The sequence below is a fragment of the Phalacrocorax aristotelis genome, chromosome 2 (genome assembly GCF_949628215.1).
Source record: "Phalacrocorax aristotelis chromosome 2, bGulAri2.1, whole genome shotgun sequence".
NCBI classification, from domain to species: Eukaryota; Metazoa; Chordata; class Aves; order Suliformes; family Phalacrocoracidae; genus Phalacrocorax; species Phalacrocorax aristotelis.
The window spans coordinates 121,585,373-121,611,016 of NC_134277.1; the positions used below are offsets into that span (position 1 = coordinate 121,585,373).

Below are 25,644 nucleotides of genomic sequence, written 5' to 3' on the forward strand. Positions count from 1 at the left end.
TTCTCCTCTTGTGATGTCCAGTGAGCTGATTTAGTGGAAAATTACTGACTTGTAGTCTTCTGCTTATTCTCCTCCCCAAGAGAAATCCTACAGGAGATCCAGAGGCTGCGACTTGAACATGAACAAGCGTCTCAGCCCACACCAGAGAAGGCACAACAAAATCCTACTCTCCTTGCAGAGCTGCGGCTCCTGAGGTAAGTCCACAGCAGTGAAATGTCTGGCCATGACTGGGGCCAGCCAGTCATTCTCAATAAGAGAAGAAATAAGAGAAGAAATAAGAGATAAGCCTGGCTTAAGGTTTTGGGGGCTTTTTTAAGTAAATAAGACAATGTGTATTTTTTTCTCCATTTTCGGTGCAGGCTGTAGTCCTAGAAGTAATTAAGCTTATGCTTTAAACAGCATGCATGAGGAATCTACATATTACTCATCTACATTAAATTAAGCATGTGCATTAGCGTTTGCAGAGTTAGGCCCTTAGGTCATTTGGAATAGGTCCCTGCAGCCCTGTCCAAATGCCATTAATTATAATGGGAAAAACGTTCTGTCAGAACAAATGCTTCTATAAAGATTTCTCATTTATGCTAAACTAAATACAGAGTTACATGAAAATACAGCCAGAATTAGACGTTAATTTTTGGAAATTTCCCCCATGTGTTGAACTCTAAGCAGAGGTCATTTCTTTTCGTGGGGCAAAACCAGGCTGCAGGATGATCCTCCTTGTCCCATGGGAAGTGAGGAGTAATGTCATCTGCAGCAGCTGAAGATTTAGAGGATCATTTCTCCAATTATCCCACCAAGCTAAAGACATTGATATGGATGTGTCTGCATGTTAATTTGGATACTCTACATGGATTTACTAATTGCCATGTATATCACATTGAAGAAGAACAATTTTCGTTGGCCCAGATCCGTAGGCTCCCTGCATGTCCTGAAGTTCATGTTGTGAGAGCCAGAAAGAGAATCCAGTAAGAACTTTCAAAACACTTCATGTGAATAGAGTATAAATGCTTTCTTTATAGTGAAACAACGCTAGATTAAATTTTATCCACACCCCCACCATAAAGCAGTTCTCTCTGGAGAAGACTAAAGAACATTTTTGGCCACTTAACCACTCCTCACACAAGTTATATTTTAGTGGTCTGATTCATAATCAAAGGAAATTACTGTAAGAAATTGTGCTAAATTTTTTCTTTGCAAATACTGTATCGTTTTTATCATTGAGTTTTCCACACTAAGATATTGTTCTGTTCACAAATAATTACATTTGCTTTCCAATCTGAAGACAAATTAGCTTCTTCATTTCTATGAGTGATTTTAATATGTAATTACTTCTAGATATCTACAGGCAAGTGATATTCTGTGAGACATATAAAATTGACTGTGATGAAAATGTGTATACTGCATAATATATACCAATAATGTAGGTCCTGTGCATCAAGCCTAAAGTCTATTTGAAGCAGGTTTAGATTAGCTTTCTATGGAGTTGACAAATAAAATTAATTATCCTTAAAAAATTAAAACCCAAATGATTGTGCAGTGTTAGCAGACTGAGTACTTAAATTTTCCCTCTTTTCAGTTTTCGTACACATTAAAAGCAAAGTATCCATATTTGAATTTCCTAACAGAGGATACCCCTCAGGCAGTGATGCTGAGTTCCTTAATTATCTTTTCTGATTTAATATACAGTGTCAGAGATAGGAAATAACTTTTAATCTGTGGGTCTGTACTGCTTTGCGCACCTTCTAAAATGTTCACCGCTTGAAAGCCAAAAGATTGGCTTTTGATTTACTGTGGAAATTCGACACCACCTCAAATTCCTAGACACTTAAGGTGTCACAAGGCTGTTCTTATCATGTATAAAACAGCAGGACTAGGAACAGCAGCACTGATTTACTTCAAGCACACAGTTTTTTGGGGCTTGAAGCAATTAGGGCAGGAGGGCAATTTAGTTCATATAAAATATAGAAATGCTGGCATCTCTATATTATGTTATGAGTACCTGTCCCAGCATCTTTCACGAGCTGCTGTAGTGTCGCAGACCCGCTGAAATGAGGTTCTGAACACAGGATTCCTTCACATTACCAGTGCTGCCTCGGAGACAGGTTGGAAAGCCCGTTACTTCCAAAATCTTTCTCTGGAGTACAGCAGGAGAAAAAAGTCAGAGGAGCAGTCTGAACACTGCACACTGCTTAGATCCTCTCTCCCTGTAGAATGAGTCTAAAACCCAGCAGAGCTCTGTGCTAGGACCTGCCACTTTGAATTACATGGATAGGGTACCATTATTTTTTAGCAGTTTCTTAAGCTCAGTTGCCTTTGTACAGTTCATAGCATTTCCAACCATTACATGGCTGGAAAAGCAAAGCCAGCACAGGCAATTTGTAGCAGAAAACAGATTAATCCTCCAGAAGAGTAAATACAACCTGACAGTGTTACTATATGATCCTATTGTATAGGTGAGAGATAGCACACATGAACAATCCTGCAGAAATCAGCGTTGCTTATATCAGTAAATGCTCACTTACAGAGAAGGCTCAAAATCAGGGTTTCATATTTCCCTGAATATAGGAAATGTACTTGTTGGCTCTGGTGCTTTTCCATTTAGGATGAAATTCTCACATTTTGTAGGTAGCACAAGGCTAATGACATAGTGGTTTTATGTTATTTGCAACACAGCAGTGTATAAAATAAACCTAATATGTATATTTTTCAACAGTAATGTTTTTAATTACATCATAGCTTCCAGAAGGCCACAATTTTATTTTGTATTTGTGCGGGGACCTCCCACACGATTTAGTGTTTGAACATGTGCAAGTGCTGAACCCCTGTCCTGTGGAGTGGAGCTGGGCAGAATCAAAGCTGTTCCCATTTCTGTGGGCACAGGCTGGCTGTCACACTTGGAATGGCTCAGTATTCACACTGTCACAGGACCAGCACTGCTGTCCGAGTCCAAAGAGCTATTTTCAAGCAGTTATTTCTCCACTATGTGATAGTTTTACTCTCGCTTTCAGAAAAATACAGAAACAAAAGCAGATTGCTCTGGTTTTCTGGCTGAATTTCTGAACCGTCTTAGCTTCTCTCATATCTCACTCTGTTCAGTGTCCCTGCTGTAATTTCCTGTCCTTCAGGGCATGGCTTTAATTTCTCCTGACAGCTAGAGAGGTTATTGACTAGAGAGGTCCAAAGACAAAAATTGCCAGACATCCCCACAAGGGAATATAACCCAAATTTGTTTGAACGTCATTTGTTCTTTGGACAATCATAGAATCATTAGGGTTGGAAAAGACTTCTAGGATCATCAACTCCAACTGCCAACCCAACACCACCATGTCCCCTAAACCATGCCCTGAAGTGCCACGTCTACACGTCTTTTAAATACCTCCAGGGATGGCGACTCTACCACCTCTCTGGGCAGCCTGTTCCAGTGCCTGACCACTCTTTCAGTGAAGAAAGTTTTCCTAATATCCAAGCTAAACCTCCCCTGATGCCGCTTGAAGCCATTTCAAGGATTTGTGTCAGTGGCTGTCTTTTACTTAATCACTATCACCACAGTCCCATGAATATTCTCAGTATGAGGGAACCTCCCTAGCTTTCATGTAGCCCTGTTTCTAAGCACTCTGCTGAATTCATACAGTGTGTTTGCTTTCCTGTGGTCTACAGGCACATACCTCATAGTCGGGCTGGGGAAATGATGCAGTTAAAAGCTGCTGACGCTGTGAAGGGTAAGCTCTGACCGGATCTGCTTGTTTCTCAGACAGCGGAAGGATGAGCTGGAACAGAGGATGTCTGCTCTCCAGGAAAGCCGGAGGGAGCTTATGGTTCAGTTGGAAAGCCTTATGAAACTGCTGAAGGTAAGGAGCTCCACCTGATACTACCAAGGAGAACAGGCAGAGTGAAGCCAGAGAGGAGAGGGAGGAGATATGACCACTGAATTCTGCAGAACTTGACTATTTCCACCCATAAAGTTTGGCTTTTTTCCTTTCCCTTTCTATTTTTTGCCTTGTTCTTTCAGTTCAGGGGTTTCAAATGGTGCTCAGGTGATGTTGTTCCTGTAGTAACACTGCATCATCATTGTCACCTACTGCTAAATGGATGGAACATCAGAGACAGGCTCTGAACTACCGAAGAATTAGTACAATCCTTTAAATAATACTACAGCATGCAATACAGTCCTGTTTTGCTCTTTTGTGGAAGGGTTTGGCCACACCTCTGGATTTCGGGCAAGCAATCTCTGGAACAGCCATTCAGCAATTTCTAAACACAAAATATTTTGTGGTCCAGTTTCAGGTGTTTTTAGAGTTTTCTCTGTTGAGGACATCAGATGAATGAGTGAGTGAGTGAGTGAGTGAATGGAAAAGAAACAAACCAACATGTAAAATGAGTTAACTTATAATTGTGAGAAAAGCAACTGAGCACTGTACACTATTACCTACTCCAGCTGACAGTACAGAATTGCTTTTGCTAGTTCCTTTAACTTTGCCCATTCAGTTACTAGTTCTGTCAGACGTGCCCTTTGACAATGACATCTAACTCTCGGATCTTAGAGATGCTTTCCCAACAACACTTGATCATTTTCAAAAATACAGAAACAAGCCCTTGTTAAACAGATGAAACATGCCTCAACGAAGGATCTCGGTTAAAAATGGAAATATCAAAATGCATGTGCATTTTTAAGACAGACTAGGGTAAGATGGAAAATGTGTCTTTATTTGCAGACTCCAGCCCTATTTTACCTGATGTCAGGACAGATGATGCGAGAAATTCACATTGGAAGAAAGTTCTCTGAATAGTATAAGAGTCTGTTTTGTTGTTGGCCATGCCAGATAAAATGAGTGCATGGAAATTCGGTGCAACTTGGGTCAAATATGGTTCTGATAAAAGCAGAAAGAGTTTCACTGAAATCCATTTAGCAACATGTATTTGCATCAAAGGATGAGTTTGACCCCTTATATCATTTGCATCTTCTCAGGCATAGGCTTCTGCAGCCACGATGCAGGAATTGGTGGCACCTGAGCAGCAGAGCCCACCAAGTAGCCACCAGAGTTTTGGGAGCTGGGAGTAGACAGGATACTTTTCACTCTACCTATGAAATGCTGCAGTGCTACAACTAGCAGTCAGGGCTGCCTGCTGTCATTGCACTGCCTGGACAAAGAGAATTTGGGGTAGGAAATGACAGTACCTTTCTGCACACTTTGCACTGTTCTGGTGTTTCAATGTGTGCAGGGGTAGGACCATAACCTCGTCACATACCTTCAACTATCTTGACTGTACCTTTAACCTTGTACTCCAGATTTGGCTTTGTTTTCTGTTCTTCATTTACATCGCAGCTAATCTCATGTGCTGATCCTCTTTTTCCTTAGGAAGAAGAATTGAAACAGGTAGTAAGTTACCTCCTCACTGGAGGCCTCACTAACTCCTAAATGTGATTGTGTTCCTATGATTTATTTTACTTCCTTTGCTTGAAATGTGTGCGTGTTCTTTTGACCAGAATTAATATTTTGCAATTCTTTCACATATTATTTTCAAGTATCTTGGAGCAATTTTCACAATTAAACATCTCAGCCCACTAGAAAGTGAGTTATGGCTATAAGGAGTCTTGACCTTTTTCTCACTTCTATAAATAAGAGCACATAAAATATGGAAACCACCACCCAAATGTTGTGAAACCAACCTAGAATATGAATTAAAGGACACTTCTACCATAGATAACATTTTGAAAATGTAATAAGAATTTTTGAACTGTAAGAAAAATACAACTGAGTTTGAAGTAGACCAGAAAAACGAGTTCGAAATCCCACTTCATCCACAAAAAGTCAGGGCATTGTTGCACATCTTTTAATGTCAGCACTGATCCTAACAGTCCCATGAGCCTTCAGGAAACTACTGCAGTTTCTAAATGGCTTCTGCAACCTAGGTCAAAAAGGGCAAGTATTTATATTACTAATGGTAAATTTTAGACGATTTGATTGTTTTGGAGCTTTTTAGTATTGAAATGGATCTTGGAAAGATATTAGGCTGAAAAAAGCACTTTTCAGACAGCAGTCTGATTTATGCATCCAATAAAAATGTTTCATTTTAACAAAACATGCTTCCTCTTGCTTTCATCAGCAGTAGTCTCAAGTCTGATGTGTTCTGTCTATGGTAAAGCATGCAGAGTTTCTAGGTAATACCTTCATAAAACTAACATTTTGGCTGATTTTTGCAGACCATCAATCTGTTGCACCAAAAAAAAATACATATGACTAAACATAACCTTTGTGTAGGGGTCATCTTTTTGATTCTGCGTAGCAGTATTAAAAGGTCTTCCATTCACAAAGAGAGGTTTCCAACATGATGAGAGTTTCTCTACCGTATGAAATGTTCACTGGACAGTGTAAGTGAAAGGGCATTTTCAGGCTATTATGAGATATGAATTTTTTTCTTTGGAGAGTAATAGCCTCACTGAATACCAGGTGATGATGCTAAGGAATTACTCTCACAGTTTCCATGAAATGATCCCCATTACACTATGCCATTTCATGATCTGTTGAGAGAAACAGGATTAAATTAATTTCTGGAGGAATTCAATTGGAATGAGCAGCCTGGCAATTCATCTAATGCTTATGAACTTTCTATTTCTCTCCTGCCCTTCCTTGAGAAAGGATAATGAGTTCTTCGCATCCGTGTCATTTGATGAGGCTGTGAGACAGGCTTTCCCCATATGTCATCCCAGTTCAATTCCAGCAGAGGGAGCAATGGGCTAAAGCTCCTGTAAAGCCAGTTTTCATGTCAAGCGTTTTCTCCTAAGCATGCATGACAGTTGATAGTGGGAAATATTTTCCTGTCTAGCAAGGGTTAACTTAAAATCCATAGCAGGTTGGCTAGGGATGGTGAATTAAATAAAATACATTAAATAAAAGACACAAGAACATTGATAGCTGCAACTAAGGAAAACATAAAAGCTGAAGCCATCCACCATGGTGGCCATGGTAGCTCCCCTTTCAGCATGCCTCGGTCCTCAGCTGGTGGGGCTGCCGAGGTCTGGGAGCAATTCAGTGTTCAGTTTCTCTGCCGAGATTACCAAAAAGTCATTACTGATTATCATAGCATGTTTCAGGCCAGTAGCTCTAGCCTGTGAAAACCATGTTTCTCCTGTTAACCACTAAGCAGCAATCCAATCCTAATAACACTCCATTCCCACAAACTTGGGCTGAGGTGGATCTAGATGAGTAAAAAATAATTGAAGTGTTCACCTCTCTGAAATCAGGCATTCCCTAATATCCTCCTGTTTCAACTTGCTGTTCATCAGCTCTGTCTGATACTGCCCAAATAGTATAAAAAGAGAGGGGTATTCTACTGGACAGGGGGCTCCAAATGCTTCATGTCCCTGTGCTTCCCAGTTTGTTCCAACGCTGAAAGCTACAGATAAGAGAGCACTGTTTGTCATAAACACAAGATCTCAGTCATAGCTGCAAAGCAGACACAAGGGTAAGCACTGGTGTGCAGCAGCTTTTACATTTCTCTTGTGGGAAAATTCCAGTGAAGAAATACTGGCAGGCATCTGTTATTTTTAGTAAATAAAATGCCTATTCTGAAGTTCATTCCTTAAATGTGGCTTGACTATAGGAAGCAAATTTTGTCCTTTTTTTTTGTTTGTTTTTTCATTTTCTCTGAAAGTTCCCACTGTTGTTGGTGTTCCCCAGAACCGAGATCAAAGGCAAAGGGGAGCTGAGGAAAAAGGACAAGTGACAGAGCGGGCTGGGAACCAGAAATCCTTTCGCAAATTTGTTTCACAGAGGCTGAAGCATCCCGTGCTGGGACATGAAAGGAGACAACTGTAGCCCCCCTGATCCCCCGCCTGGTGTGGCACAGGGTGCAACCTCTGAGGACCTTGGAGCATCTCCAGGTTTCTCTGTGCCCTGCCTCTGGAGGACTAGAGATCTGCATTTCTGCTGGAGTGGGTACAGACGATTCCAGAAACAGGAGAGCATCTGGCCCTTATGTATTCGACTTCCCTTTCATCCATCATTTAAATGTTCTAAAACTGATCATTAAAGAAATGATAAGTATTAAATCCTCCATTCTCCCATCAGTAATGTGCTTATTCCTCATAAACCTAATTTGCCCTTGATGTCTCTCTGGTGATAATGTTTCTTAGAAGGGGGTGATAGGAGAAAAGAACAAGTAGCTTAGTATTCTGATACATTATTTATGGTCCAGGCAGGAATGTATAAAAATTTCAAGGGCGATGCTGCAGTCCTCCTGCAACAAGCAAACTGTCGTCTTTAGAACATGTTTGCCAAACTATATCAGGGCTGCAGTGGCAGCCACTATAGAATTCAAAAGAAATGCATGGGATGAGTTAAGAAATCCTTCTGAATTCTCAAAATAAACCCAGGGGGAGGGAGACACCAGCCCTCAGGTTAGTTTTCACTGTAAACAACCTGGCGCATGTGTTGTAGTTCCCCTTTAACAGCACTCAAGCTACCTCCATCCTTGGCATGTACCAAGCACAGGTTTCCAGTCAAAAGCCGTGTGCAGTTTGGTGTGGGCTCCTGCATTTGTTTTTCCTTACGTCGATACACATTCCCAGGGGGTTTGAAACAGTCAAGGAAAAGTGCACTGTGTTTCTTGGTATGACTCACGCAGCTGTGTTTGCAAAAATTACTATTTTGTAAAGTCTGCTTGAATTTCAGCTAAGTGATACTAACTGTGAGGTGCTAACAGCATGACATTTTATATGACTGGTGTTAAAACATTTTCAATTCCAGCAGCTGAACCCATAGCAGGAATTTATATTGCCCTGTCCCCACAGTGATTTGGGAGTGCCTGAGTATATCCTGTAGAGTGAACAATTTAATAGTGTATGATTTAATAATGGCTTAAAATAGTTCTCTAGCTCTGAATAAAAAGCATAGAGCTATATTATTTATTGCGAGCGTCAGACTTGACGAGACTGAGACGTTACATGTACCTTGAACTTCTCCTGCAGGGAGGCAGAGGGCAGGGCTGTGATCAGCTGTCACAGCAGCGCTCTGATGAAAGGAGCCATTTCAGTCCCCTGCCCAGGCTGAAAGCCACGTCAGTGCCAGCATCTTTTCCCTTCCCACAGCCTGAATGGCTTATGTTTTATCAAACATGCATGCGAACTGGGTGGGTGAGAGAGGGAAGAGGGCAGAGAAAAGGTCTGTATTTTGATGCTTATTAACTTGGGTTTTTTTTTTTAATTTAGCTGCCTGACATTTTCCCATGCTTAAAGGAAGTCAGATCTTGACTCATATTTTCCTACTTAATATTTTTTTACACAGAAGCCTTGCTGTCTGCTAACAGCTGACTTCAGTATATTTTAGCAAAATTAACGTTACCCAAATGATCTACAAACAGCATGACGCCTTTAAGCTGAGGGATGGGGGAAAAGGACAGCAGGCAAGGGCTCTTGCAAAACCCTGTCTAACCCTTCGTGACTGTTTTGCAGACCCAAGGGGCAGGCTCTCCGCGTTCCTCACCCAGCCACACTATCAGTCGACCGATTCCAATGCCCATCAGGTCTGCCTCTGCCTGCTCTACCCCAACCCACGCACCTCAGGACTCTCTGACCGGGGTGGGAGGAGATGTGCAGGAAGCCTTTGCACAAAGTAAGTCTCATTACTAGCTTCTCTGAGGTACTCGGAGACTCTTTGAAGAACTGCTGTTGTGGTTAATGACTAAATGAACTTGAGCTTCTGAGTTGTGTGCAATGAAACAAAACAAAATACAAAAAATCTGCAACAATTGTGTTTTGCCATTGAAAATCAACTTTGTCTGCCATCAGACTTTGTTGTCAAAGTGAGCAGGTAAGCAGAAACTGGACAATGATACTAGTTAATGGATTTCGTGGTAAGAGGGAATTTTGATGCAAGAGGGTCAGAGCAGTTATCAGTGCTCTGTTAATCAGAAGAAGAATTGCTATTGACCTCAGCAAGGCGTTGTCAGTGTGTTTGCTTTTAAATAAAGACTTTGCTAGGAATAGATGATACACTCATTGAATTAGTTCAGGTGGAAAGGGCTCTTGTAAGTCACTATGTCCTCCTGCTCCAAGAAAGAGGGCTTCAAAGTGAGATCAGACCATTCAGGACCTTAACCAGTTGTGTTCTAGATGACTCCTGGTATGCATTTTCCACAGCCTCTGTTCCAGTGTTCGAGCATGCTTACTGTGTCAATTTTTTGTCCTTGCATCTGACTGGAACATCCCTTGATGCAACTCATGACAGTTGTCCCTTGTCCTTTTGCTTTGGGCCTCTGAGAAGGGTCCAGCTAGATTAGACAGGAATTGAGTCTGGAAGTCTAGGTGAACCTTTCCTTTGTGTTTCCAGAAAACTGCCATAGGCTGCACCATGTTTCTCGCTCCTCTTTCCACTCTTGTCAAGTACCAATAAATTTTAAATTGTTCTGAATTTCTAAGACCACAGATTAAGCGATTTTGTTAAGTACTAAAGAAAGTCTATGTGATCTAAAGGAAGAAATATCCCTTCTTTTTCTAATCTGCTGACTCCTACAATATTTACATCAATTCTTTTATTTGAATGAATTTTTTCCCTGCTTCCCTCATACAAACCAAATATAAGTGGAGCTTTGGAGTTCCTCTGCTACAGTGGAAGCGTGTTGTTCCCAGGAGCCCAGTTCAGCCCTTTCATGCACCCTTCCCCTTAATTTTCATGGGAATTGTGTCCGTGTGTGTATCTTAAGACAAAGTTGAATCTATAATGCAATCAAGAACTTTCTATGAAATTGCTAGTCAAATCATGTATCGAACATGGGCATAATTCCCAGTCCCAGCATAACAGGTTGCTGGATATCTCATTTTCCGTGGCAAAAGAAACAGGCAAGACCTATTTTGCTTCTTTCCACTGTGAAAAAAATCAAGACAGGCAAAAATATGGACCACTAACCCCTATACTGTTATAGGACAGTTTTTTTCCAGACCTAAGAGTAAGAGAAATAATGTAGTGGCCACAATAAAATACCCATAAATAATACTAAGGCTGCCTCAGGCAAATGCTTTTTAAGTACATAAATGTGTTCTGTTCAAGATAAAAAGCAATATAAAAAGGTAAGCGATCACATTTAAAAACTGCGGCATTTGATAAATATCTAGCTTTATGTTATTATTTAACATATTCTCTAGATGGGAAGGTCAAAGCCAAAGGCTTGAAGCCAGCCGTTCTGTCACATCTTGACATATGACTTTGGGGGGGGCGGGCTGAGATTTTACAGCTCCATTCTGTGCTGCACCAACAGAGATCCGCCTATATACACATAATGCTGATAAGCCATGGTTAAAGCACAGTTTCTCTTGGGTTGTTTTTTTTTCTTCTTTCATAGCGTTTGCAATAGTTCAGAGATACAAAATTGAGAAGACTTTAGAGAGGGAGTGGCTTTCTGAGTGTTTGTGTGTGTGTAAGACAGAGATTAACTACTTTATTTTACATCCCAGTAAGAATATTAAGGATATATTAAATAATATTAAGGATCTATTAAAAAAAAAACCTCTTTAGTATTTGAGGAACTTTTTAAACTCTATTGTTTTACATTCAGCCGGTTTTAAAGAATCTACAGCAGTCGAATCCTGCCAAATCCTGTGAATAATCCAGACTGGATGATTAGAGATTCTGTGGGATATATTGATTATTCAGCTACAATAGGAGCTATGTTTGGGATTTGTGGGAGTTAAGCACGCGTTACCCACAGCCTGCTCCTAGGGAAGGAGTATTTCATGCAGCTCACAAGAATCTTTCATGATTGATGGTTAAGGGAATATTGCCAGATTCAGCAGGGAAGCACTTCTAGGTCCATTATTAGAAAGAGTTTAAAAGCAGCCTAGGGCTGTTTAGAGAGGCAGTAGTGCTTCCTTTATTAAAAAAAAAAGAGAGAGAGAGAAAAAAAAAAAAAGTAAATTATGAAATATAAAAGAAAGTCCTTGAGCTGCAAGAGAGGCTGAGAGGGAGCAGAGAAGAAAAATCCCTATCAGTCTTGATGAGGTCAAGTATGTTTCTTCAACATTTGCCATAATTATCTGGCAAATACCTGGCAATAATGGTGTCATTAAACAAAGCTGTGGGAACTTGGAGAAAACACTTCATTTCTTCCCTCCTCCCCCACAGACATTGTAAATGAGTTCACGCTGGATTTAATCTTCCAGGCCTGGTCTGCTGGTGTCACCACACAAATGCAAGCTTGATGGCAATGAATAAGCTCCACATATCCGGCATTGTGATTAAATGAAGCATGAGGATAGGCTTCTGCTCTTGCATACAGCATAAGTAAATGAGGCCATTCTGCAGAGAACTCTTCTGCACGCGTCCCTCGTAAGGACTTTGATACCCTGAGTTATCACAATGGCAGCTTTCAAAAGGGTTAAAACTGCTTTCAACAGGAAAACGTGTCTTGTGAAGAATAGTGACACTGTGCTTTGTCTCTTGCTTCAGGTGCAAGACGAAACTTAAGAAATGATTTGCTGGTGGCAGCAGATTCAATCACCAACACCATGTCTTCTTTGGTAAAAGAACTAAATTCTGGTGAGTGAGGCTAGCAAGAGTGGATAGTCATTACACTGATATTTCACATATATTTGAAAAAATGGGAAGTAGGAAAATATAAACCAACAAAAAAGCAGTGCAATGTATCTTCAAAGATTTAATGGTTTTAGAAAGAAAAACCCCTACATAACAGCTTCAGGAATACAGCAGTTCTAAGAGCCATGGACGCAGAGGTGCAGCTGGATACAGTGAAAACTTTCAGAAGTTTGTTTGTGATTTCATGTGGAGTGGGATTTTGCTCTTCAGAAATTGCATTCAGTATAGGACCTAGAGGACCTGTTGTAAAACGCAGTCTGTAGTATTCTCATTAAAATATCCTACCTGATAACCAAAATAAGCAAAAGCTTCACTATTCTGTCCCACCACCAGAAAACTATGAGCTCTACAGATATATGTAGAATAATATAATGTTATTCACTATAAGGAGGTGGTTTTCTCAGTTGGAAAGGCAGAGAAAGGCTTAGAGAAGTAGGCAAATATACTTACTCTTGTGAAAGTTAAATGGAACCACGTGTCACCTTTTGCTTCACAGAAGTGGGCAGCGAGACAGAAAGCAATGTGGATTCTGAATTTGGACGGACTCATTTTGATGACCTTGTTCCATCTCCAACATCGGAGAAGGCTTTCCTCGCGCAGATCCATGCCCGGAAGCCAGGGTACATCCACAGCGCTGCTGCCACCGGCTCCATCCGCAGTGACATGTGGGTACATGCTTGATTCATCTTCTTAATCTCATTCTTTTTCTGCTGAAAACAGTAATCAGCATATAATATTTTCTCTCCCTCTCAACTATTTGATTACCAAAAAAAAAATGCTTAAGTCCAAGTGAGGACAGCTAGATAGTAGTGAGCTCTGCAAACAATAAGGACCAGAACTTAGGATGCCCTCAGGAGTGAGCTGTCTCACATCCAGTCGGGTACACTCGGGCAGCATGGAGGCTGTGGGACAGCTGTGCTCCCTTATGTGCCCTACAGTCCTATTCCCTGCTAATGTAGACTGAGGGGCCTGTTGGAGCCCGCTGGAAAAAAAGGGAAGTTTTTAAATGGAAAAGACAAAATGCTTTTTGTTGACCAACTCAATTGATCAACAAACCAATTTATTTTCAGAACCTGAATCTTCCTATCAAAGACAACAGGCATCTTTCTGGTTATTTTTAGTTAGCCTCTTTGTATCAAGTTATTGAGAACTACTGCTACTTGTTTCTGTGTGGCTGTACCACCAGATTCCTTCAGCAGAATATGCCCTTTGGTCTACTTCATCAATACCAGACCACTGGAGAGGGGAAATAGCAGAAGTGTTTTCCACAGCCAGGAAAATTCTAACCAATGGTGTATGTGGTTGGACTAAAAGTATCCCACTCTCCTCATAGCTTACAATAGAGGGAAGGTTTATTGACTCTGTCATTCATCTCAGGAGGCTATTTATTAATAATTGTCTTTAGGGTTACAGAAGATGGAGACCCCTATGTCAGAGCAGATGATGAAAATTATGAGAATGACTCTGTCCGCCAGCTGGAGAACGAACTGAAAATGGAGGAGTACCTGAAGCAGAAGCTGCAGGATGAGGCATACCAGGTGGGAGAAGGACACCAGCTGCCCATACATCTCCATAAGTGAGAAAGAATAGCTGCCCAGTGCCCTTCTTAACCTGTCTTGGGCCCTGGGGCATCATCTCTTCTCAGCTGCAAGAGCAGCCACATTCCAAAAACTGCTGCTGTTCTCCTCTGCAGACACACATGCGTCTAGCCTTTATGCACATCCAGGAAGACCACACTGCCTGAGGCACACAACAGTAGTCCTAAGCTTACCAGTGCATCAGGTGGGACAGAATTGCTTCTGAGCTTGTTCTCTGCAGTGCCTACCAAGTTACTTAGACCTCATTTCTCCATACTACAGAGGCTGGTTGGTGGTGTCAAGCTGAATTCTTCCTGGTTTCTTTTTTTCTCCAGTAGCAAAAAACATTCATAACAGTTTCTCCAGTGTGAACTGAAGCTCAAGTGCAGCCTGTGTGTTATTGTCATTGTCAGAATCTGGAAAGAGAGGAAATATTCTGAAATTAGTTGTATCCCAGGGGACCAAGTATTCAACAAGCATCTAGCATGGAGAGGCCTGGGGATTTGTCATTAAACACCCACTATGGAAGTTTTCAAAAGGCATTTTTTTAAGAGTCTGAGCAAAGCAAATTTGCCAGTGGGAAGTGGAATTATGTAGATATCCTGTCCTGTCTGCGTAATGGTCTCCACTTCTGCCTGGTGTAATGGGCCATCACCAGTTTTTAAGTTATTCTGACTTGAATCATCCTAATATAAAATTCATTACTTCTTATAATGTTGGTAGTAATGTCAGTAGGAGGGCATGCCCTGTTCAGTTATTTGGGAACAGAGCTGAAGTAAGCAAAAATAACTACTTTCCCACACGGTGATCAATTAAAATTTGGAACTCACCACTACAGAATATAACAGAAACCAAAAGTATAAGTGGGCTAAAAAAAGAGGATTAAGCAGGTACTGAGATCTCAGGTGTATGGAAATTAGGTTCAAAAGCACCTCTTGGGCAGGGATTCTTCATGCTGGGAACTAACAAGATCTAGCCTTTTTTCTGGTAGTTTTTCTGTAACGACCACTACTAGTCACTTTGGAGACAAGAATCTGGGACTGACAGGCTCATGTTCTAATGAAGAATGGCTGCTCTTTTGGTCTTCTTTTCTGTAAAGCTGCTAGGATAAGTTAGTCTTTTAAAAGTTCATTGACTCATATCAAAATTGCAGGCAGTTTTGAAGTTGGTGTGAGCATCATTTTTTTGATGTTGTTTATCACGGTCCGCTACATGCCCATAATAGCCTGTCAAAAGTAATTTAATTGCAGAGGTCTTTAAGGACATGGCGTCAGGAGCAGAATTGTTGTAGGCTGTCTACTAAGGCAACAGTGGTGACATGGGGGGTTTTGTCACATTTTTTTACCCAAGATAGGAAATGGCAAAAATGACAGCCTTTAAACTACTGCTGATGTAATGGAAAGTAATTGTCAGTTATAAAGAAGGAGTATCTCAATGGTGACAGCTGTCAAGCATCAAATAATAAATGTTATTATTGCTGGTAGAAATTCCATTTTCTCCAGAAAGAAGGATAGACCACTTTGACTGTACTTTGATTACAGTATGGAAGTGCAGTATATGGCAACAGTGTTACATGAGTTTCACAAGTTACAACAGGATTTTGTACACGCACAAAATTGAGTATGCATGTGCACTGCAAAACAGGGGCGTTCATTGTGCGGTAGAAGTTACACATGTCACTCTGTAGAACTGGATGTTACTCTTTCTTCAGTCAAAATAGAGCTTTTCTACTCTCTTCCAACAACATTCCCAGAAGAAGGGGAGGAAATCTTCTCCCTATCAGTGTCAGAATAAAACTCCTGTTGATTTTAGGTCAGCCAAGACTACACGCAGGTGAACTTTCTTCACCGTCGTTTGACACAATTTGTTTCCACTGGGGGGAAAAAAAAGGGAGGGGAAAAAAAAAAAACCAGAAAAAGAAATTATTTCAAATAATTTCCCTCACTGAGGGAAGAGAAAGTCTTTATTCTAGACAAGTTCTAGACAAGAAATTTTATGATGTACTTTACTGTCTGTGAGATTGTCAGCTCCCATCAGACAATGATTTGACAGTAGTGACTTGTAAGTAGAAATTATTTTTAGTTGATAACCACAGACACAAAGCATGCAACATGTGATAAGTCCTTCCCAGTATGGCTGATGCCCTTTCGATTAGGGAATGGATTTAAAGCCAGTAAGAATAGGTATTAGGTTAGTAGAGACCAGTAGGATGTTTAGGAAATGGTTGGGTAGTGTCATATATTGAACCTGAGACATGTGCTTTGGCTTTGGCTCGTTCTCTGCACGTTGCAGTTAATTTGTGGTATTTTGCTGTTCTATTCCTTTTTCTACTAGTATCACTGAGTAGTCTCTAAAGGTAAAGACACAACTTTCTTTCTACTTGCCAAAACAAAGGAAAATTAGGAAATTTCTGTTTAGGGTATCCTATTAAACAGTGGCCAGGTCAACTATTCTCATTTTGCATCCAACCATTGGAATTTATTACAGGGTATTTTACTATTTGTGCTCACATGTACACTGCATTCATCTGGATAGCCAAAAAAAGCTGGTGGCTCTAGCTATCGTAATGCAATTGTCAGCTGAAAAAAATCTGCAAGGAGGAACTCCTACTAAGGTTACAAAATGGTAACCTCAGTAACAAAATGGTAACCATTTTTATGTTATTAAATGTCTCACTTTGCGTAAAAGCAGCACATTTAGAAAAACGTGTAGATGTTGTGTAGCATGGAAGATGGTTGGTCAAAACCCACTCTTGTTATTTTGTGTCACCTTGTCTCTAAACAAGATTTTCAAGCTAAACTCTAAATTAGTATTAAAGTATGAGCAGAAAACCCAAGATACGCAAGGAAATCTGGGACAGGGGATCTCAAAGCAGGATTCTTTCTCTCTCTCTCTTTTTTTGAAGCATGTTGTAAATAACAAGTATCTCTGCCAGAAACACATTTAGTGCACAAGTGTAAATGCTAAGAGTGCTTATCCTCCCACATCTGCTACCAGTTGTGTTCCTGTTACAGTCTTTTGCTGGATGTGTTGTGTAAGACACTTTTCATTGTGTTTTATTTTCTGGGTCCATAATTGTTCCCTTTATTTCTAGGCTTATGCATGGCTTTCTTCAGAATAATACACTGCCTGGCTGCTCACTGGCTTAATTTGTCATCTTCTTGTTTTCTATCCTTTGTTATCTACAGGTCAGTTTGCAAAGTTGAGTGCAATATCCTTCTCTCTCTCCTCTCAGGTAGGTATCATTATAATTTAGACGAATGTTTGGAATGAATCCCCATAATGCGTATTTCAGTTGCAGTGCAGCTTGTACTGCCTGAGTGTATGCAAAGGTGCTGTTTCTTTCTTATAATCTGTCTTAGGATGCCTAGGAATGTCTCTAAATTATTTCTAATAATCTGTTTGACATATGGTCCTAGTCCTGAGGATTCCTGTTAAGCCACCACCCTTTTTGTCTTCTTCCTTTGTTGACCATAACAGTGAGAACATGGGCTTTTGATCCTTGGGGATAATGACAAATATATTAGCCAGTACAGAGAAACCTTATCCAGAAGACGAGGAATCAGGTGACATTTCAGGACACCTGAGATCAATTCCTTAAAATGCTTTAGTCTTCCTAGGATAACTGAAATAAATCTTTTCTGTTGAAACCAGAACATTTAGTCTAGTGTGTGAAACAGGAGTTAGGCAAACATTAAAGAAAGCAATCCATCAGCTGCTTAACCATACAGGTGCCCGTAGGTATGTTGTGGAAGTCTAAAATGCCCCATTCCAAAGTGCCAGGTACTCAGCTACTAGCTAGAGCCTGGCAATTCAGAGATAAGGCAAAAAGGTCTATAAATTCCCTTCTGGCCCATATTCAGGTCATGTTCCTTATGTGTGCCAGCCTCACAGCGGTGAGGTTAACTTGCGCCTCACAACCTGCAGCACTGAGTTTAATGCCAAGTTCAGCGACTGTGTTTTTCCTCAGGAACACAGAGAATGGCTATTTCTATGAAGTAGCCTGTTATTCTGAACATTTGCCCAGGAAATGGGAGACCACACATTTCCTTCTTGCCTCATCTGAAGCTGCAGACTCTGCATTTCTGACTTGCTAAGATAGTGCAGTGCCCTGCTGTGAAGATGGCAGGGAGATGATGCTGTCCATCCTACTGTGACACTGAACCATGGAGTAACAGGGCCAGAAGGGGAGGAGAAATCAAAATAGGGGTCTGACTCTGGTCTGCAAACTGAGTCTCTTCCTCAAAGCCAGAACTAAAGGCAACCAAAGGTCAACTATCAAATGGGCACTTCAAGGTGGGAGCAGGGTCATGTTCAGATAAGCAAAACCAGTGAACTAGCCTGTGCCAACTTTAGCCGGAATTCATGTTGCTAGATTTTGTATGCCATGTTTTATGCTAGACCTCCTTGTTTATATGGCAATTTTGATGGCAAAATTTGACCCTGATTCAAGGGGTTTGCAACTTCTGATGACAGTAAAATTTGGATGTAAAAGTGTGGACCTTGTGAAAGCAGCTGCCAGTCTTCAGTGTTAAAAGCTGTTAGGTATTTCTGAAGCATCTGGCTCAGTGTCTCTGGCAGATAAAACAGAATAAATGGATGTGAAAATCAAATAAATGGCAATACCCAGAGTACTATAAACACCAAATAACTGCTCATAAAAATTCTCCTAACGTTGCCCCTCAGGTTACATTCATTTTCTCAGTAGCCTTGTACAAAGCATGAGCCATGTAGAGTTTCCTAAACATTGACAGCCAGAAAAATAAATTTTTTCTTCTATTTTGTTGCAGTTGTCAGTTATAGATCTGGTCGCTTGAAAAGGAAAATAGATCTTTCAACAATATATGTGTGTACAACTATGTATATAGTGGAAATGTTACATATGATTGAATTTAATTACAGTTACGAATAACTATGACTTTAGTAGCATTCAGACAAACCATTTGCAATATTAAGTGGAAAAAATCCTTTTCATTAGAATTCTAAAGCTCAGGCAATCCCATTTAAGGTTTCTGCTTTTCTTAGGGAGCAGTCTTAACAGCGATGTGGGGAAACACATACTGCCGTACAGCCTAGCTTTCTTGAAAATATGTATCCTGTCTCAAATTAGCAGAGATCTGGGACTGAGTTACTATCTCATCTCCTGGATGCTTTTAAAACCTTTTGAAACCCTGTCAAAAAGAAATATTTTAAAGCGCTGTGCTCTAGTTAATTCCATAGTGAAACTTTTTATGGCTCCAGGGAAGCACTTCAGCCAGTACCAAAGACTTCAGTCTTTCCCACCAGTTCTAAAAGCCTGGCCCTAGAGAAATTAGCAACAAAAATCAATGAATTTGGCACTTCACCTTTATCCACAAAAACAAACCCTGTGTTATGGTACATTGTGATAAATATATCTGCACACAATAAACATGGCTTAGTCTTCTCAGGATTCACTGTCTTGCATGTTTTATTTGGTACTAATATCTCATAGCCTTGGAATATTAAATCCAAAATTGTTCATACTGGTCGCAATGTCTAAAGTTGGGTTCTTGCTTGAAGCTTAGCAATTACATCAAGATTTCTGTTTCTAAGATAATGTTATTCAATCAATGATGGTACAAATACAGTCAGTATTATATTGCCTAGACGGCATATGAGGTAGAAAGTCAACAAACTTTCTTATCTCACAACAGTATTACATTTGTACTTATTTTTAAAAAGGTGGGGAAAATAGAATCAGTTTATTATTACTTCTTATGAGTGGTATTGCCACTGATAGCCAGCCACAGAATTTTGTTCATTTCCTCATTCATCAGTCATGGACAAGTGGTGCTGATGTCATTTGATTAAGGCTTTTTACATTTGCGTGTTTAAAAGTGCTATGTACAATTCGCTAGAATTTATTTTGAAATAACATCTAGTATAACAAATTCCCAAGAGGCCAGGTGGTTCCAGTAATATATAAAACATAATTTAATCATGTGTTCAGTTTCATTTTTATATTAAATGTACTTTAATACCATTCGTTGTATTCTTAATAGAGTAACAGAGTGAATTTCAGCTTGTTTGTGGCAGGCTTTAGGCAGATCTTGAAATTAGGTGAACATGCAACTTTGACGTTATTTTGCCTTTACCCCCGTGATAGCAGTTGCTTTTTTGCCAAGGATGGCCAATGAGAGCAGCAAGCCTCCATCTCTGAAAGTGGTTAAAAAGTTGTCATTTTCAATTAAGAGCTGTCGACTTGTGCAGTGGACATGTTCCCACGAGACCTACGATTTCCTGGATTTTCTAAAGCAATGCTTTCTTAGTGCTGGCATATCAACACTGTAGTTGGTCATGTCTAATTCATTTATATGCATTATTATAACAGAAAAGGTGGTGTGAAAAGCTAATAAAAGTCAGACCTAAAGCATCCACTTGAGAGGGAGTATAGGGAGGGGTCTTTGTGTGAGGTTTTGTTTTCTATTTTTGAACTGTGATCACAGTTTCTTTGTATTGACAAAAAAACATAATAATTTACGCTGAAGCCTCAATTCCATTCCAGTCCAAACCTTTTCACTTGCTCTAAACCTCATCACACAATTTGTGGGATCTGGGCCTTTGGGTGGCCAGGGCTGACATTTTCCATTGCAAAAGCGACTGGTTCATATTGAAACAGGTGGAAATTTTTCAAACACAAAAACCCCAAATCCCCTCAACTTTTTTATATGAATGCATTGTTAAAAAATTATTATTTATTCAACCTGACTGTTTTTCCAGGACAGTATTCTTACTGAGTTAACATTTTCATGTTTTTCTCAGCTTTTCCCTTTTTCTCCAAATTATTGTTTTCATGTTTACCAGCAGAGATTAGGAATATTGCCAAATGTCAGGTGACATTGGGCCAAGGGAGATGGTGTGGTCAGTCCAGTCTGCCCAGTGTGCCGCTGTGAGAAGGGCTGTTGGTTAAGCCAAAGGGCACAGACGATTTGTTTAAGTGCTGTGAAGACACAACTGCCCTGCATCTCTGGTTTTTTTCTGGGAAGGAAATAAGATTTTAGAGGCAGCATGCATTTCACTGGCCGTTGACATTTTCAGCTGTCTGCAGCATGGACCTGGCCATCTACTGTTTGGGAAAGACGGGGTGCAGGATCCACAGCCCGGGGCCCAAGTCAGGTTACTAGCCCACAGTTCATAGATGTGTGGGTGTCAGATTTTCTGTGCCCATTGCCTGAGATCACATTTCCCAGAGGTGATCTGGCCTCTCTTCGGCTGTGGGGCCCCAAACACTGTTAGTCAGTGTTGACTGGCTGCATTTAAAGCTCATACCGTGTGGTTCATTCCTTACATGGGCTTCATGCCAGGAGCTCAGGAGATCGCAGAGATGTAGGTGCATTGGTTGGTTGGACCCTCAGGAGGTCTTCTGGTCCAGTCTCCCATCTTACACAGGTCTAGCTCCAAAACAAGACCATGTCAGCCTTGGCTTTGACTAGCAAAGACTTTGAAACCTCCACAGATGGAATTTTCACCACCTTTCTGGGCATATTCCTCCAGTGCAGTGCCACCATCCTCATGGTTTTCCTTTTTCCTGATATCCACCCTGAACCCCCAAAATGCAGTCTGTCCTTTTTTTGTGTACTTTAACACTGCCAAGAGGATTTTGGCTTTGTTACCCTTGCAGCTAGCCCTCAAATAGCTGCTAACTGATCCTCCCCTGCCACCTCTGGCCCAGCCACAGCAAGCCCAGTTTCCTCAGCCTCTCTTTTTATCCTCTTCATTTCCTCTTCATTTTATCAATGATCTGAATGAGGGGATCAAGTGCACCCTCAGTAAGTTTGCTGATTACACCAAATTGGATGGGAGTGTCAATCTGCTTGAAGGTAGGAAGGCTCTGCAGAGGGATCTGGACAGGCTGGATCGATGGGCCGACACCAATTGAATGAGGTTTAACAAGGCCAAGTGCCGGGTCCTGCACTTGGATCACAACAACCCCCTGCAATGCTACAGGCTCAGGGAAGAGTGGCTGGAAAGCTGCCCGGCAGAGAAGGGTCTGGGGGTGTTGGTCGACAGCCGGCTGAACATGAGCCAGCTGTGTGCCCAGGTGGCCACAAAGGCCAACAGCATCCCGGCTTGTATCAGGAATAGTGTGGCCAGCAGGAGCGGGGAAGTGATCATGCCCCTGTACTCACACTGGTGAGGCCGCACCTTGAGTTCTGTGTTCAGTTTCAGGCCCCTCACTACAAGAAGGACGTTGAGTTGCTGGAGCGTGTCCAGAGAAGGGCAACGAAGCTGGTGAAGGGTCTGGAGAGCAGGTCTTATGAGGAGAGGTTGAGGGAACTGGGGTTGTTTAGCCTGGAGAAGAGGAGGCTGAGGGGGGGAGACCTTGTCGCTCTCTACAACTACCTGAAAGGGGGTATTAGTGAGGTGGGTGTTGGTCTCTTGTCCCAAGTTACTAGTGTTAGGATGAGAGGAAATGGCCTTAAGCTGCATGAGGGGAGGTTTAGACTGTCTATTAGGATAAAATGTCTTTACTGAGAGAGTGTTCAGGCACTGGAACAGGCTGCCCAGAGAGGCGGTGGAGTCACTGTCCCTGGAGGTATTTAAAAGCCGTGTAGACGTGGCACTTCAGGGCATGGTGGTGTTGGGTAGACGGTTGGAGTTGATGATCCTAAAGGTCTGTACCAACCTTAATGATTCTATGTTTCCACCTAAGTCAGTGATGCAGTGGTGAAGAAGCAGGATACAGGCACTAGATGAGCTGCTCCCATCCATAAGTCATACTCTACTAGCACAGCGAAATGATTCAGCATCTCTTTTTAGTTTTCTCTGAACAAATACATAAAAACCAGCATTAAGTGGACCGTTCCATCTGAAAACAACAGCAGGCTGACAAGACAGGAATTTTCAAAAATGTCTGGTACATTCACTCAGATATATTTTGGGTTTCCTCTTTATTTTTCTCCTTAAGTCCTCCTCTTCCTAGCATGTAGGCGTAAAAAAGTTGCAAAAGAACTGTGACTGCGTTAACTTGGAAGAAGCAGCTTTAGTTTTGTGAATTTAATGCTAAAATTACACAAGTGATAGGGATGGTTTTTGAAAATTGCTGAATGATAAGTAACAGATAAGAATCTGTGGGTTAAGTTATAAAAAAGGTCGAGAGACAGTTTTGTAACATAACAAATCATATGAGTCTTACTTTGGAATTAATTCTGGCATTTCCAAAATGCTGCAGTGAATTTAGAGCTCTGAGATTCATTAGTACTCATTATTTCTTGTATGAAAATCCCTCTATCCCAACGCTGGCTGTGGAACAGAAAGAAGCCTTGAGAGAATTTGGAATAACCTCTCTGCACACCACCAGAGAAGTAATTTATCCAGAAAATTCAAAGCAAACCCAAATACTTAGCAGTACTATCAATGCATCTTAATGCATGCAGTGTTTCACAAGCCACTCTTACTTTGCTCCCGTGGTTTATAATAATACCATCAAGAAATATGAGATGTACCTATATTTACATAACCCTGAAACTGGTTCAATAAAAATCAGTCTCAGGCAGCTGAGAACTGACCTCTTCCCTGCCTTTCATTTGCATTTTTTGGCTGAATTGCAAAGATCAAAATGCTGCTTTACTATGATTTCCAGATTAGTTTGCAGACTTAAGCGGTGCGGATGCATGTCCAATTTTTTAAAAATGCTCATTTAAAATGTACCTCAGAAATTTTTCGTGAACCTCTCATCAGACTTGCAGTGCAGGTTTCCTTTCCATCTATCAACGAAATGTTAATGCTAGGACTTTTGTAACTGCCTGACACAAGAAGATACTAAATTAAGATCATCATACCATTTGGCATGCCTAGATATTAAGGAATCGGATGGAAGCATTTGTGCTTGAATAATTAATACAATCAAATGGTGTCAGGAAGGAGAAGAAGCAAGCTAAACTACCTGACCTTTCTTCATTCATCAGCTTTAATTTAACTCTTTTTTGCTGAAGTAATTTGCATTTCATCTCTCATCTTGTAGACTAGCCTTACACCTGAAATGAGTAGAAAAGAATGGATGTCAGTAGGGTTTGGTCTTCTATGGTGTTATTGTCAGAGATCTCACGTAATGCAAATTAGTTTTCTGTCTGAGGTAGTTCATGAAAAAGGTTGAACTCCTTAACTTTGATAGAGTCAAGTGTGTAAACAGTGCCTTTACAATAAGTGCGCCAATAGAAGAAGTGCAATATTAGCTGACTGTAGATCCTGACATAGTTCTGAGAAAGAGCAGCAGTCATCTATCAAGCATTTTCCATTACCAGCTAAAACTTCGATGCCTCCGATACAGGAATTTAAGATACTTAAATGCTTCAGGATACGGAGGACCACCAAGGAAAAATTGGTGCACCAGCAGATTAGGGCATCTATGAGCTATATCACCCAGAATCATCCTTTTAAGTAACTGCATTTCTTTGTAGACATAGGGAAACATACTTGAGCATGTAAATTAAGGGCGAGATGTTTACATGTGATGGGGGGCTCCTGTTGGTGAGTGGCTCTTAGCTGGGTGCCTGAACGCTGTGCACAAGGGGAATAATCCGTGGGTTTGCTACCAATGAACTATCTATAGAGCAACCTGGCAGGGTAAAATGAAAGGGAAAATGGGGACATGTGCAAATCTGTGTCAGTGCAGACCCAGGTACCCCAGGGTCCCACAGCAGAGCAGGCAACAGTCTTCTCACTCTTGGTAAGAAGAATTTCCAACTTCCCAAGTGCCCTATAAGTTTCTGTTTACAGCTCAAATACCTGTGGTTCACCTGGGTAGAGTGGCTTTTTCACTTTCTTGACTTTTTCAGGGGTAACCACAGGAATTGGCCAGCTCCTCCTTTCTTCTAGCAATAAAGCAGCAGGCAGTGGCTTTATTTGCTCTGCCTGTGGGGGTGCAGCATCTTAAACCAGCGCTCCTTTTAAAAACCTTCCCTAAACATTTCTCAACAGGCAAGCTGCAGTCAGACAGACAACGAAAGCTACGTAAGAACTGATGATGAGGAGAGCTGCTTTCGGACAGACGATGAAGAAAACTCGGCTGCGAACTTCACAGAAGAGTGGAACCAAGAGGTGCAGCGTCTCTTGACAAAAAAATCACATAACTAAGTTCTGAGGACTGTAGCACAGTACTTTTGTTCTAAGAGTTGTAGTTTGTAGATGTGTGTTTTTGACAACAAGACTTCTGTTTAAAGCTAACTTATATTAGCTACATCTTCTGTAACATGGCTCATTACCGGTGAAGAAAACTGACTGACGTACGTACTGCTGTTACAAAGGATGGCGGTATTAGTAACTCACGTAAACCCTTTGCACATGATATTGAACCTGTTCAGTTTACAATGACAATACTGTTTATAGATAGAAATTTGATTTCTGAATACTTTGAGATTTTAGTAGATCAGTTTACTATACACTGTACATTTTTTCCACGGGAGAAGTAAAAAGCTACAATTATGCATTTAACACTGAATGATTATACTCCTGAGTGT

At 40.9% G+C, this 25,644-nt stretch overlaps 1 protein-coding gene across 15 annotated transcripts in view; it reads left to right on the forward strand.

Annotated features, from left to right (window-relative positions):
• DTNA (dystrobrevin alpha) overlaps positions 1-25,412 on the forward strand; it is a 238,214-nt gene extending 212,802 nt beyond the window's left edge. For 10 of the 15 annotated variants that reach the window (XM_075084962.1, XM_075084963.1, XM_075084974.1 and 7 more), the window contains 7 exons: positions 81-194; positions 3,752-3,848; positions 9,452-9,611; positions 12,441-12,530; positions 13,084-13,252; positions 13,993-14,125; positions 25,106-25,408. In XM_075084962.1, coding sequence (XP_074941063.1) covers positions 81-194; positions 3,752-3,848; positions 9,452-9,611; positions 12,441-12,530; positions 13,084-13,252; positions 13,993-14,125; positions 25,106-25,261 — 919 coding nt within the window. In that variant the 3' untranslated portion in view covers positions 25,262-25,408. Of the gene's footprint in view, positions 1-80; positions 195-3,751; positions 3,849-5,357; positions 6,222-9,451; positions 9,612-12,440; positions 12,531-13,083; positions 13,253-13,992; positions 14,126-17,352; positions 17,400-25,105 lie in introns of those variants that run through there. The other 5 variants (XM_075084970.1, XM_075084969.1, XM_075084971.1 and 2 more) reach the window with 2 other exon arrangements.
• Positions 25,413-25,644: the final 232 nt, after the last annotated feature.